The sequence below is a fragment of the Gracilinanus agilis genome, chromosome 1, assembly GCF_016433145.1.
Source record: "Gracilinanus agilis isolate LMUSP501 chromosome 1, AgileGrace, whole genome shotgun sequence".
NCBI classification, from domain to species: domain Eukaryota; kingdom Metazoa; phylum Chordata; class Mammalia; order Didelphimorphia; family Didelphidae; genus Gracilinanus; species Gracilinanus agilis.
The window spans coordinates 337,370,031-337,383,775 of NC_058130.1; the positions used below are offsets into that span (position 1 = coordinate 337,370,031).

At 38.8% G+C, this 13,745-nt stretch overlaps 1 protein-coding gene across 1 annotated transcript in view; it reads left to right on the forward strand.

Moving 5' to 3' along the window:
• The window catches only part of ARHGEF28 (Rho guanine nucleotide exchange factor 28), a 152,701-nt gene extending 139,643 nt beyond the window's left edge, over positions 1 to 13,058 (forward strand). Inside the window, exon 28 of the mRNA XM_044663055.1 lies at positions 12,498 to 13,058. Coding sequence (XP_044518990.1) covers positions 12,498 to 12,658 — 161 coding nt within the window. The 3' untranslated portion in view covers positions 12,659 to 13,058. The remainder of the gene's footprint in view (positions 1 to 12,497) is intronic.
• The last annotated feature ends 687 nt before the right edge of the window (positions 13,059 to 13,745 follow it).

Below are 13,745 nucleotides of genomic sequence, written 5' to 3' on the forward strand. Positions count from 1 at the left end.
TTTACAGTTAAAGCTAATGGTCCAACTGAAAAAGTACAGAACTACCAAAGTAGTTATAATAATAGGGCTTTAATCAGGGCAAAGGAAATTATAATTAAGAAACCACACAGAACCATAACAGTAGGATTACAGTCTGGGAAGTCATATCTAAGCACATTGGATGGTGCAAAATAGGCCATCTTGGTGAACAGCATATTTCTCCTCATTAAAAATCTTCAAGCAAAGGCCAAATAACCTCTTCTTGGGTATCTTTTAAAGGGAATTCCTTTCTGATTGGACTCAACCACATCTGTGTTCCTCTCTACCTCAGTTACCTTAATAATCAATACATAAATGTCAGTGTCGTGATACCAGCATCATTTAACATACTTTTCTATATCAACTCCACACTTCAGAGGAGCTTGAGGTTTGTAGAAATGAGCAAGTTTCTTTTATCTCCTCAGGGCATTATTCTCCTGAACGTCAATAGAGCTGTATCTGGAATCCAATGATCTCAACACAAATTATAGCCAAGATACAGTACTTGTCTTGTTGGTACTAGTCCCATTCTGTAGATAAAAACATAGAGATTAAATGGTCAATTAAAGTGACCATGTTTATTATCAATTTAGCAAAAGTTATAACTTGGATTTCTACAGTTATTTCAAAATTCTTTACTCTATCCAAAATCACCGGTGATCTTCCTCCTTACCTCAGCCAAAACTTTATTTATAATGGAAAAAGCAAGGGAAGTAGGGGTTTGAGGGGGAAAGAGGGTTCAGGAAGGTGATCCAGTGAATTGAGAGCCAGGCATAGAGACAGTATGTCCTGGTTTGGTTTCAAATTTAACCTCAGACACTGCCTTGCTGTGTGACCTTGGGAAACTCATTTAACCCCAATTGCCTAGCCCTTACCACTCTTCTGCATTGGAACCAATACCTTGTATCAGTTCTAAGACAGAAGGTAAGAGTTTAAAAAAGAAAAAGAAAAAGCACTGGGTAATGATAATAGTTACAATAATAAAAATGACTAGCATTTATATAGCTCTTAAAAATTTACATGTTATCTCATTTGATCCATGATTTATCCCCATTTTACAGATGAAGTAACTGAGATTGAGAGATGAAGTAATTTGCCCAAGATCATACAGATATTAAATATTTAAGGCAAGATATGAATTCTGGACTTTCTGATTCCAAGTCAAATACTTTATCTACTGTGTCCTCTACTTGCTCCAGGAAATTTACTGAGTTATTTTCAGTACCTAAAATATCACCAGGATCCAATGAATATGAAAAAGTCAGTAACCCTCATTGGCTTCCTTAAAATCCAACATCAGTGTCTCTTAACTGGGTGATGTCCCTGAGTTCTTGAATATGATACCAACAAAATTCTAATTCTGTTAGGAACTATTAAGCTAGAATGGCCTCAATCACGATATTGCTGGTGAGATGTGGATGTCTGTCTCCCCTGCGGACCAGTCTGAATAAATTAAAAAAGACTCTTGCCAGAAAGTTCATGACCAGTTGAGCAATTTTTTTTTGGCTATACCAACTCATGAAGGTTGTTTCCTACATTCAGAAACTGCCTTCTGTCTACATCACTGAATTCACAAATTACCAAAGGAACCAAGAAAATAATTTTAAAGGAATACTATCCAAACATTAAAAACCAATCATTCTGGACCTGTGATTTTTATTGGGATAGAGAATTCTTCTTCCATCAAGGTAGATCAGCAATTGGTCTATAATTTATGTTCTTAAGAGAGTCTCCTGGGGATACTGAATGGTCGAGTGCCTTGCTCATGGTCACACAGCTAGTCTTTGACGGACAGCAGAACTAGAGGCCTTTTTGATTCCAAGGTTATCCCTTTCTCCGGTATTTTTGGCTGCTTCTCATTATTCAAACATTATCACTATGTAAGTTGACTTGAACAAACTTGGGGATCCTTCCAGATTTTAATCGTGAGCCAGTGGGACAGGAAAAAAAGAGTACTATATCCAAATTCTCCAGTGGGGACTAGAGTGCTATTGATACTGAAAATGTTTTGTAGGAAAACGGTATCCCTGTGGGTTGCCCCACACAGTGGTTGTTAATCATTCGCGGCATTCAGAATTGGCATTAGAAATGTCTGAGCAGCACAGGGACATTTTAATGACCAAATAGGGTACATAATTTATCTGGAGAGAGTGGAACATTAAAGATACAAATCAAGGCCAAGCTGCTCTAGGAAAGGTTACAGTTTGGCTTGTGGAAATAACGGCACTGAAATCCTTGTATATTTATATTAATAAGAAATGTAAACCAGAACACTTGATCACATTAAACAAGACCAAAGCCAAGCCCAGGGAGACACACTGTTCTGTGAGATGAGTTTTAGAAGGGAGGATGGAATGGGATGACAGGGCAGATAGTCTGGGGCTGAATTCAATAGTAGACTAAACATTTTGCTTCTGGCTGCCTTGAACTTCTGGGTACCTGGCTCTGGGGCGCGCTGTTGAGCTAAATTTAGATCCTAGCAGGCACTCTGGATGCTGTGATAGAAGCAAGACAGGTGGGACTGCATTTTGAAAGATTAAATCAAATTTAATATTGATTTCAAACTTATTTTGTTCCTTAGTAGGGCATGTGGATGAAGGCTCTAAATTAGCATTGAAGTAACAAGAAAGAGAGAGAAACAAACCCTTTGCATATCTCCAAGTCCAATCAGCGAGTGCCCAGGTGCCTTTTCAAGGGCTCTCTTCACAAAATAGCAGCCATGTTAGATGAGATGGAGCCCAGACCTCCGTGGTAACATCCTCTTTCATTCATCATTTGTTTTTCCAAACATTGTCCTTGGAGAGCCCAAATAGGCTGTGGGTGGGCTCACCTCAGAGATGTGTTGTTTGGAAGGGGAGAGAGAAGTGGTTGGTCATTATTGTAAAATCATGCTTTAAAACAGTAAACTGCCCCAATTTTTAAAAACTGTTAATACATTTTAAAACAATGAACTGAATTCTGTTCCTTAGATGTTGATGAAACATTTAGCAACTGAACTATTTGGAACCACTAGAATGCCATTTAATGAATGGCAAAGGGGCAGAAGAAAGAACATTGATTGGATTTGAAGTCCAAAAACCAGGGTTCTGGCCCCACTGCCATCATTTACTGGTCATGCGACCTTGAGGAAGTGAAGCCTTTTCTGACCCTTAGCTTTGTCATCCATACACTGGGGAGTAATCCCTGGCTTGCTTCGTTCCCAACGTTACTGTAAGGAACGAATAAGAAAAATGCATATATAAGTGCAGTATAATCATGACATGGAATAGAAATGCAAGCTAATAATATTATTACTATCGCAGTTATAATCATCAGCATCATTGTTCTATTGTAAATGGTGACCTCCTGCCTTGAAATAGTGAGACACTCCACAATTTAGGGAGCAGTTTATTCATTATTCATTTGGCACAGAATTTCCTCTTCAATTGCATATATAGTCCAGCCTTGAAAATAACTAATTATCCAGCTGCCTAGAGGGAACAGTTTATGAGGGCTAATAGCAGAGAATGCTGATTTTACTTATTGGTGAGTCTCAACTGTTCAGAGGCTGATTTACATAGTTGGATATTTTCCTTTTTTTTTTTTTTATCCTTATCCTCCTGTCATTTCTTTACTTGTTGGAAACCCTTTGGGGGAAGGGGGCAGAGGATGATCAGACAGAAATGTTAAAATTCAAGTGCCAATCAGGAAGCTGCAAAATGATAGCTAATGAGAGGATGATTGGGGATTGTTTCTGGATTTAAATTTGCCTTGTCACACCTGTCCTTCCTTAGTATGGATAACTGAATATTGACTGTTTTTTGCTAGCCACACACACCTATGGGAAGAAAACAAATTATAAAACATTTTAATGAGTTGATAATTAAAAATAAAACAACCCTTCATTTAGAAGACTGATAAAGAAACATTCTTCTCAAGGACTTTTGGCAGGCTGGATGTTCCTTCCAGAACATATCTGAATACAGAGATTTCTCAGTAGGGATGAACTCTAGAGGATAAGTAAAATAATCATTGACCTCATAGAAATAATGCTAGTGGGGGTAGTTTGATGGCATAGTGTATTAAGAGTCAGTCCTAGAAGCAGGAGGGCCTGAGTTCAAATCTGGCCTCAGATACTTCCTAGCTGTGTGACCCTGGGCAAGTCACTTAACCTCTTTTGCCTAACCCTTACCACTCTTCTGTGGAAGGTAAGGGTTTTAAAAAAATGAAAAAAGGAAGAAGGCTAGACTTTCTTAAAAGATCTAGATCAGTGGTTCCCAAACTTTTTTGGCCTACTGCCCCCTTTCCAGAAAAAACATTACTTAGCACCCCCTGTCACATACTATCACTGCCCCCAAATGCACCTGTGGCCATCACTGTCCCCCCTGGATCGCTGCACTAGGGGGTGGTGGCACCCACTTTGGGAATCACTGATCTAGATTCTCTAATGCCACTCTCATAACTGAGCAGGTATTTAATCTTTGACAGGTTATTGTACTTCCTAGTAGCTCTATTTCTTCATCCATGAATTGAAATAAGGATATGTAGAGAGGTAGTATTATATAGAAGGTGCTACACCAGTCTCTAAGTCAGAAAGACAAATTCAAATTCTGCTTTTGTCCATCTGATGAAAAGTACAGAGAAAGAAGAAAGAGCACTGGACCTGAAGTCTGGACTGGACTGCGTGGCTGACTATGTCATTTGCCCTCTCACTGTCCCCTAGAAACTCTGTCAGACTCTAACGTTTTTGAGCAAGTGATGGCCTGCATTGTTAAAGCTTTCAGTTCCAGAATTCTGTCTCCTAGTGGAATTGTTGTTATTCTGTCACTTGTTCAACTTTTCATGACCCACCCCCCCTTTTTTTTTTTTTCTGTAAAGGTACTAGAGTAGTTTGCCATTTACTTCTCCAGCTCATTTTCCAGATGAGAAAACTGAATGAAGCAAACAGGGTTTAGTGACTTGCCTAGGGTCCTACAGCTAGTAAGTGTTTGGGGCCAGATTTGAACTCAGGAAGATGAGTCTTCCTGGTTTCAGGTTAAAAACTCCATCCACTGAATTACAGATCTGGTTTTAAAAAAGAAATAGGTAATCTGCTTACCTCAGTCTGTTGAAGAGATCACATAGAAATATTACAACTGGAAGGGACCTTATTGATCCAGACCAGTGATGGCAAACCTTTTAGAGACCAAGTGCCCAAACTGCAACCCTCATGCTGCATGTGAGCTGCCCCCTTACCTCAGAGAGGGGAGGAAAGAAACACTCCCATTGAGCTGCTGGGCAGAGGGGCAGGTGATGTGAAAAATGTCCTCAGATGGGCATGGAGAGGTGGAAGGGAGCTGCCCCCTCTGGCACACATATGCCATAGGTTCACCAATACAGAACTAGATGAACCCTCTTTATTTTACAGGTAAGGAAACTGAAGTCCATTGAAGTTCTCCAAGGAGAGAAATTTCTTGCTCCAAGTCGTATAACTAACCAGTCAGCAGCAGAGTCAGTACCCAACTGGGATTCTCTAACTTTAAATCCATAGTTCTTCCCACTATATAATGCTACCTCCTTATCAAATGAGATGATACATATCAAAGCACTTTGAAATGTATAAGTGTAAGGTATTTCTGCCATCAGGCTCCCCTGGAACTTGGAAAATTAAATGGATATATAAGCTTATAAAGGATTAAGAACTTGAAATAGATCTCCTGAATCGCTGAGCATTTTAAAATGATACTTTTGTTATATATTTAAGAACATGTGCTCTGCTAAATAGCTGTGGTCATAGATCTGATTATGAGAAAAATGGGTCCCATTTACAGAACACTTAAAGGTTTACAAAGCAATTGAATATATAGAAAGCAATGAATAATATTGAATACTAAGACAACCCCTGCTGGATAGTAAAATAGACATAACAATGAGAATATGCAAGGTCCAATTCCTCTAGTGTACTCAGATATATTTGGGAATGTAAATTAAGATGTACATTTTAGTAAATATTCAGTGAGGCTATAGAGTAATGACAACTGGGTTTGGGTTTTGTTTTTTAAGAGTTTTTTTTTTTTTAATTGCTTAAGCACATACCTAAGCTTGTAGGGACAGATGGATGCTGTCCTTTTCATTAGTTAACTTTGGAGACTGTACTTAATGCATTTTTAAAAATCAAAGCTAGCCTCAAAGGGTAAAAACTTGCCACCACCAAGGATAGTCAAAAGAATGTGACTTCAGAGGAAAGTCCTCTGAAGGCCATTTCCATAGATTTGCCAGAATGTTCGGAGCAGAAAGCATAATTGGGATAATTGTAGAGTTTCCCAGGGGGATGCCTTCACAGGCATACATTTGGATGTCAAATTTCTTCTATGTAGAAGCAATCAGTTACTTTAATAGTCACATATTATATACCTACATAGAGCGTCTTAGTGGTTCCTTGGAACAGAATGGACAAATTTCCATGATTTCTAGATCTGGATTGAACCTCCTAGGATGAGATTGGGGAGAACAGAGCTTTTGAGTAATAGACACCTTCTCCATAAGTTTATTAGTTCAGAAAACTGGGAACAGGACAGTAACTGACACCACAGCTGACTCTCTACTTCACTACTAATTTAGGAGCTTGAATTTCCAGTGCTGCCTCCTACTAACAAAAAATTGTTAGTAAATATAGATCCTGGTCCAAGTGTTGCTCTGGTGAGTTTAATTTAAAAAAACAAAAACAACAAAACTATTTATATTTATTTCATTAAATATTTCCCAATGATCTGTTTTTTGAGTTCTCTCTTGCTCCCACCTCTCCCCTTTTCTTGAGAAGGCAAGCAATTTGATTTTGATTATACATGTGAGGTCATACAAAACTATTTCCATATTAGCTGTGTTGCAAAAGAAAACACAAATTAAGAAAAAAACAAAAACAAAGAAAGTAAAAATGAAGTCTGCTTCAATCTGCATTCAGAGTCCCTCAGTTCTTTTTCTGGAGATGGATGGCATTTTCCATTGTGGAACCTTTGGGACTGTCTTGGATAATTGTCTTGATCAGAGTTGCTGAGTCTTTGCTCATCTTTACAAAATTGTTGTTACTATGTCGAAGCTCTGTGAGGTTAAATGTGAATCCTTCCAGTTATAGGAACCTATTCTAGTTGCTATTGTGATGCTCCCATACTTCCAACCCTATTCTGGTTATATTGAACTTGAATGCATTTCCTTATACAAAATACATCACCTTAATGACAAAGGGCTATTTTTATCCTGATAAGGCAGCATGGAATAGTGGATAGAACACTAGGCTGAGAGATGGGAAGACCTGGATTCAAATACCTGCTCTGGCCCGGCTTATTTAACTTTTCTATGTTTCAGGCAATCCCCTTAGAGCCTATGACTTCTCTATTAAGTCATAGACACTCAGAGGTCACACTAGTGTTGAAATCCTTTCTATCTCTCATCCCTTTCACACACACACACACACACACACACACACACACACACACAAATTGTAGATCTGCTAACAAAATCATCCAATGTTTTGAGAGTGTTCCTTTAGAGTTTTGTTTTTTGTTTGGACTGATTTGGTTTTTTAAGCCTGAATTACCCTATCTCTCCCAGACTAGAAATGTAGTAGCCACTCATGAGCCTGTTGCCATTACTAATGGTCCTAGAAACTTTGACCTACTCCATTTCTGACCTGGACTGCTTCAACCGTCTTTAGGCAGCCTGGTGGCTCCCATCTCCTAGGGACACACCTTATTGGTGCTAGGCTTTGTGCGGACATCTGATCATCTTTGGCCTTAATTGTAGCTCAGAATTCTCAAATCTAAGCAACCCACCAGGCCCAGTCTCCCCAGTTTTAGGAACTGTACTACCATGTTCAGCTCCTTCAAGTTTTTAAACATTACTTAGATAGCAGTGTGACATTTGCTCTATTGTTCTTTCTGTCTGACTAGCTATATCCTGATCATATATAGCTTCTGGATAACATATTTATATCTTCTGGTTTAATTTATAATAGCAATATCAGTAATTATATGAATAAAGCCATATTGGTAGGGGGTCCTTAACCTGGGGTCTGTGAACTTGTTTTTGAAAAATACTTTGATAACTATTTAAATATAATCAGTTCCCTTTGTAATTCCATGTATCTTATTTTATGCATTATAAAAATATTCTGACAAGGGACTCATAGACTTTACCTGGCTGCAAAAGATGTCTATGATATGAAAAAGAATATGTTTCCCTGTCCTGGCTGATGGACAAAGCTCACATTTAGACTGTCAGGAGCCAAATTGTTATTTATAGGTGGTCTACAAACTATGTGGGTTTTGTTATTCTCTCCCTCCTTTCAATCTCCTCTATGGTGTCATTGCAGAAGTAGAAGAGCCAGTTTTGTATTTTTTTTTTAATTCATGTTTCCCATGGCCAAAGAATTCTGTGCCAAGTCACCATTCTATAGGTGATGACCTGGACTGGTCCTCAGAAAATAGATCCACTATGTTTCCAAGACAACAACTCTAGCCTGAGAGAATGTATCAGAACTTAAGTGACACTGGCACAGTCTTTGAGAACTTGGGCTACATTTGTGCCATGATGAGATACTGGAGGAGAACTTCTGTGGAATTTTTTTTCTGATGGAAAAAAAAATTTCATACTCATCAATCCTGGCAATGTTTTGCTCATATATGAAATTAGATGATTAATTTTGCTTTGTGAAACTTTGGTTCCAAAACACAATATGATTTAATTTCAGTTTTTAATTTTTTTTAATTTGGAATTCTACATGATTATTATTTTCTCTTGGGTAAAATGTGTGGACAAAGGGGACTGGCCTTGATAAATATACACTGGCCTTCTGGAGATATTTTAGGGATGAAAAAGGGTAATAAAATCAGGAATCATGGAACAGTTTCTAATTTCAAAGACAAACGGTCTGACCTTTCCTGCACAGTTCAGATAGAAAGCAAGAAGAAACCACAATGAAGGAAATTGAGTTCCAGGCCAGGTGACATACAATCAAAACAACGCACCATGATGGGTCTGAAATTACAGCGGAACTCATTTGTTTTTGGCTGCACTTGTAACTCACACCAGTCACAGTGGGACCGAAAGATTATTGATTCTTTTCTATTCTTTTAATTTATTTATTTTTCTTTTAAAGGTTTGTCCTACTTTCTTCATTCACCAAGTAAAAACTCATAGTTTCTACCAAATAAAGAGAGACATTTTGATTCAACATTTGTCTTTTGGCCCCTGCTACAATAGTCTTTTCCTTTAAAAATCTAGAATTGCCAGACTTGCAAGCATCTAGAAACTGCAATGCAATATTCTTGGATTTCTTTCTCCCCCACCCCCCCCCCACCCCGTTTCACACATTCTTATGATCGGTCTTTTCTCAGTTGCCTTTTAGCTATAGGTTTCTCCTCAGTGTAGAGTTTCATGGACCATACTCGAAGTTTCTCTCCATCAGAATCTGCTTTGGAAGGCAGAGGTTAAATTTACCCTTTTGGACTCTGAAGGAGTGTAATATTTATGGCCAGTAGTTTCATTAAGAATACTAGCAATGAGAAGTGAAATCTCTTCGATCAGGAATTGAGAGGAAATTGAAAGTCTGTTGGAAAAATCATCAGAAAGGCCAGCTAGACCAAGCAATATAAGCTGGCTTGTCGTTTCTCTGCAAGATGGAAATGAAAGTTTCATGGGTTTTGTTGCTGTTAAACAGAGGTTGCTGACTCCATCTCTGTACTAGTTTCTGAGACAGTCAGAAAATATTTTCAGATGACTTTCAGATAAATGATCTTCCCAGCATTCAACTGAAGTTAAAGAAGGATACCCTCTTTGTCCCGGGTTCCATATCTATAAAGGACAAAATTATTTGTCTAAGAAGCCAGAATATATTTATTTTCTTTTTTAAAAATTTATTCAGCAACTGTTAGGCACTTTGGGAAATACAAAGATAATTAAGAGTCATAATCTCAGTGGCAGAACCAGGAAGAGAAGCTAGACCTTTTTAGACTACATCCTCCTTTTCATAATCAAGAATCTTTTCACTACAGTGAAAATGAAGGCTTAACCTAGTTTGAATATACTGAGAAATTGAGTCAAACTTAGTCCCAGCTTTGCCTTGAGCTTTAAAAAATTTCAGCCATAGTAGACAGCTAGCAAGCACCTCTCTGGTCTTTGTGACATTTATATTTTCTATTGCTAAACTCCAGCTTCAGAAGACCAGGTATTTTCCACAGTATTTTCAGCTTTTTGAAGTCTGTTCATTATTTCCTGAACAGCACCCTAATGTGAACAGGCTTATTTTTCTTTCTACTGTTGGCACGTTTTGCATTTAAAGAGGCATTGATGGCCTAACGCCTGTCAGGCCCACCTCCCCATGGGCTGTTTGTTAGCTTTCCTGGAACGATTAGCCTGCCTGCCCTTGGCTTGTGCTTCCCAAGTGACAGCTTACTGCTTCATAGGAGACCAGCTGTTCTTCCTGTACCATCCCTCAGGCCTGTTGCTGCCACCAAGACAGGGGTGATAGTAATGGAAGAGGTAGAGGTTACCAGAGGCAGCCTGCACCTCTTGGAGGCTAGTGGAGGTTGGGAGGGGAGACATGGAACTTGGACCAGACTGGGACCTCACTATCATCTCTCCAACATTTGTTTTCTACATGACAAAATATCAACATTTGCATTATTTAAGATATTTCTCTTTTTTTTTTAATTAAAAAAAATCTAAACCCTTCCTTTTTGTCCTGGTAGCTACTCTAAGACAGAAGGGCAAAGGCTAAGCAAAAAGGTTCATATGATTTGCCCAGGATCACACAGGTAGGAAGTATCTGAGGCCAGATTCAAATGCGGGTCCTCCCAACTCGAGGCCTGGAGTTCTATCTACTGTGCTATCTCACTGCCTTCATCAAACTATTCCAGTTGGAGACTGCAATTTCAAATAATGAAGGAGATTAAAATGAATAAGAGCAGCTTTGCTGCTCTGATGGTTTATCAGGCATCAGAAGAGGAAGGGTTGAAGTGTAAAGAAAATGTCTACGTGGTCTATGTCTCAAGAATGTCTCTACTCTTCCCCATGGGTACTAGGTGGCATAATGGATAGAGTGCCTGGCCTGAAGTTAGAAAGATTCATCTTGATGAGTCAGATCTAGCCTAAGAGACTTCCTAATGGTGTGGCCCTGGGCAAGTCACTTAACACTGTTGGCCTCAGTTTTCTCATTTGTCAAATGATAGAGAAGGAAATGGCAAACTACTCCAGGATCTCTGTCAAGAAAACCCCAGATGGGGTCATGAAGAGTTGGATAGGACTGAAATGACTGAACAACAATAAGACCCTTTCCCATTTCCACCTATGAAACTTCTATTTTTCAGAGTACTTATAAACATTCTCTTCTTTGTGCTACACACACACACACACACACACACACACACACACACACACACACACACACACACACACACACACACCCCTGAGATAGGCAGGGCAGGCAACACTATCCTCATTTTACCGACAAAGAAACTGAGGCACCCAAAATTCCTGTGACTAGCCCCAGGCCACATAAGCATATGGGAGTCCAGCTTTGATTCCAATCTAGTGCTTTTTCTAAGAAGTTGTTCATTGTTCTGATTTGGTCAGGCTAGTAAGAATAATAATGATGATGACTCACATTCATATTGTGCCTTAAAGCTTGTGAAGATCAGAGTGTCAGGGAAACAGCTTGCAGAGAAAGTAATTTTCAGCAGCTACATTCTTCTTATGCCCCCTTCCTCTCCCGATCGAAATTCAATGTCAGTGGGTTTCATCAGTAAAAGAGAGAAGCAGCAATACACTGATGTTGCCAGGTAACTGCACAAATACAATAATGAAACCATAGGAAGCCTGACGATCATTGGCAGTAGAAATGATTTACTCTGGGAGCCTGACCATTGCAGTTAGATGACTTTTATTACTCTTAAATGAGTCCCATAATAGTTAGATTGGGAAGTTCCCTTTCATTTAGTTCTTCTCTACTCCTACCTCCTAGATACCTATTAACCCCCAGAAGTCAAAAGGAAATCACAGAGCAGTAGGCTTATCATTGGACATCCCAAGAACTATTCTTGCCATTGAGATCTTCAGATAAAAGATGTCACATAAATGTAAAATAGTATGGAGATTTGTGTGTCGTGTAACCATGAGATTCTGAGCCCTTTGTCCCAGCGGGTCCGTCTAATGAGCCATAACTCATCGGCAAGCATGCACAGCTCTGTCCATTTGAGCCCTTTTCAATAGCCATTCAGATATGGCAGTTGGGGGTTGTTGATGTCTTCTGTGTCTATTAACAATTTCATTCCCTCACTCATTAGTTAACCTGGTCATTATCTACATGACTCTTCTATCACCAGGCTTGCAGTTCTCTGTATATGACAGACAAAATTGAGACTGTATTGATTCTTTGAGAAATAGTCCATTTGGGATACTGGGCTGGTCCCAGCTGTGTCTTCCTTTGTCAAGTACTCTCTGAACATGTACATATTTTTATATTACAGATTTGGAAGAGAATCAAAGTCAGTGCTCAAAAACACCCCATTCAAATCCTGGAAATATTCATCCCTGGCAGAATCCCGAGGCTAAGCTGAACTTGCCATCCACAAACTTACGTGATGGGGACAGTGGAGATGGAGTCGAAGAAAATATTGTTTACCTCTGACTGTGTGTTGTCATTTTGTGTTGTTTAAAACAGAACACTAGCACTTTGGAGTTAAAGTTGTATTTTTTGCTTTCCTAATGTGTAGTGGCTGTCTCTAAGAACTATCTGCTTTAAGAATAGTATTTAATGTTCTGTGCAGGAACTTTGTTTTTTGACCTGAGTATAATGATTAAGTTATTTTGAAAACACTCCTTTTTTTTAATAAGCTTTAACTTATCATAGCCCCTTACAGGTGTCTAATGGGGAAGTCCAATTTAAATGAACAGAGATATTTTAAACATCACAGTGATGCTATAGAAACTTCATATTGTATTTGTATCATCTTGAATCTCCAAATTTCTCCTAAAACCTGGACTTAAAAAAAAAAAAAAGAATGGATTCCAAGAGTTCCATGACTGGCATGAGCACTTTTTAGCCAGAGGCACCAATTTATTCAAAATGATCATGTGACTCCAGAGAGGCTCTTTCTCAGCTACCTTAAATGTGCTCTTCTCACATCAAGGCATAGGAATTGAGATAGGAATGACAGTGGTTAAGTGGTTACAATGGATCTTCAAGCTGTAATCCAAGATCCTCTTTCAACACAACTATCCAAAGGGACCAGAGATGCTCACCAGTCAGCTACGGGTCACGTAGTGAAACTCTTATTAGAGGTTTTGACTATGCCAACCATCTCCAGTGGTGTCAAGGAAACATGGACCTCCCATCTGCTACTCATCAAACAAAATCCTTCAATTGTTTTAAAGGGGAAAACCAAATAAACTGTGCTTTTGCTGTGAAGTCCAATGCATGTCTCCAGCTTCTCCAGAAAAAATAGCCAGGCCCTCCTTTCCCCCCATTTTCAATGTAATATCAGTCTTTGTGTGGTAGAAATAAACCAGGAAATATTTGTATTTCTTGTTCTTAAGAAATATTTGTATACTTTTTTGTCAGTGTCAATAAATATCTTATACCTCACTGGTTTTACTTTGTAATTCTTGATATCTAGTTTCAGACCACAATGAAAAACCCTCAAAACCTCATGTTAAAAGAAGAAACTTGCCAAGAAATTTAATTGACCTTGAATGTTAACATCTATTGGAAGGGA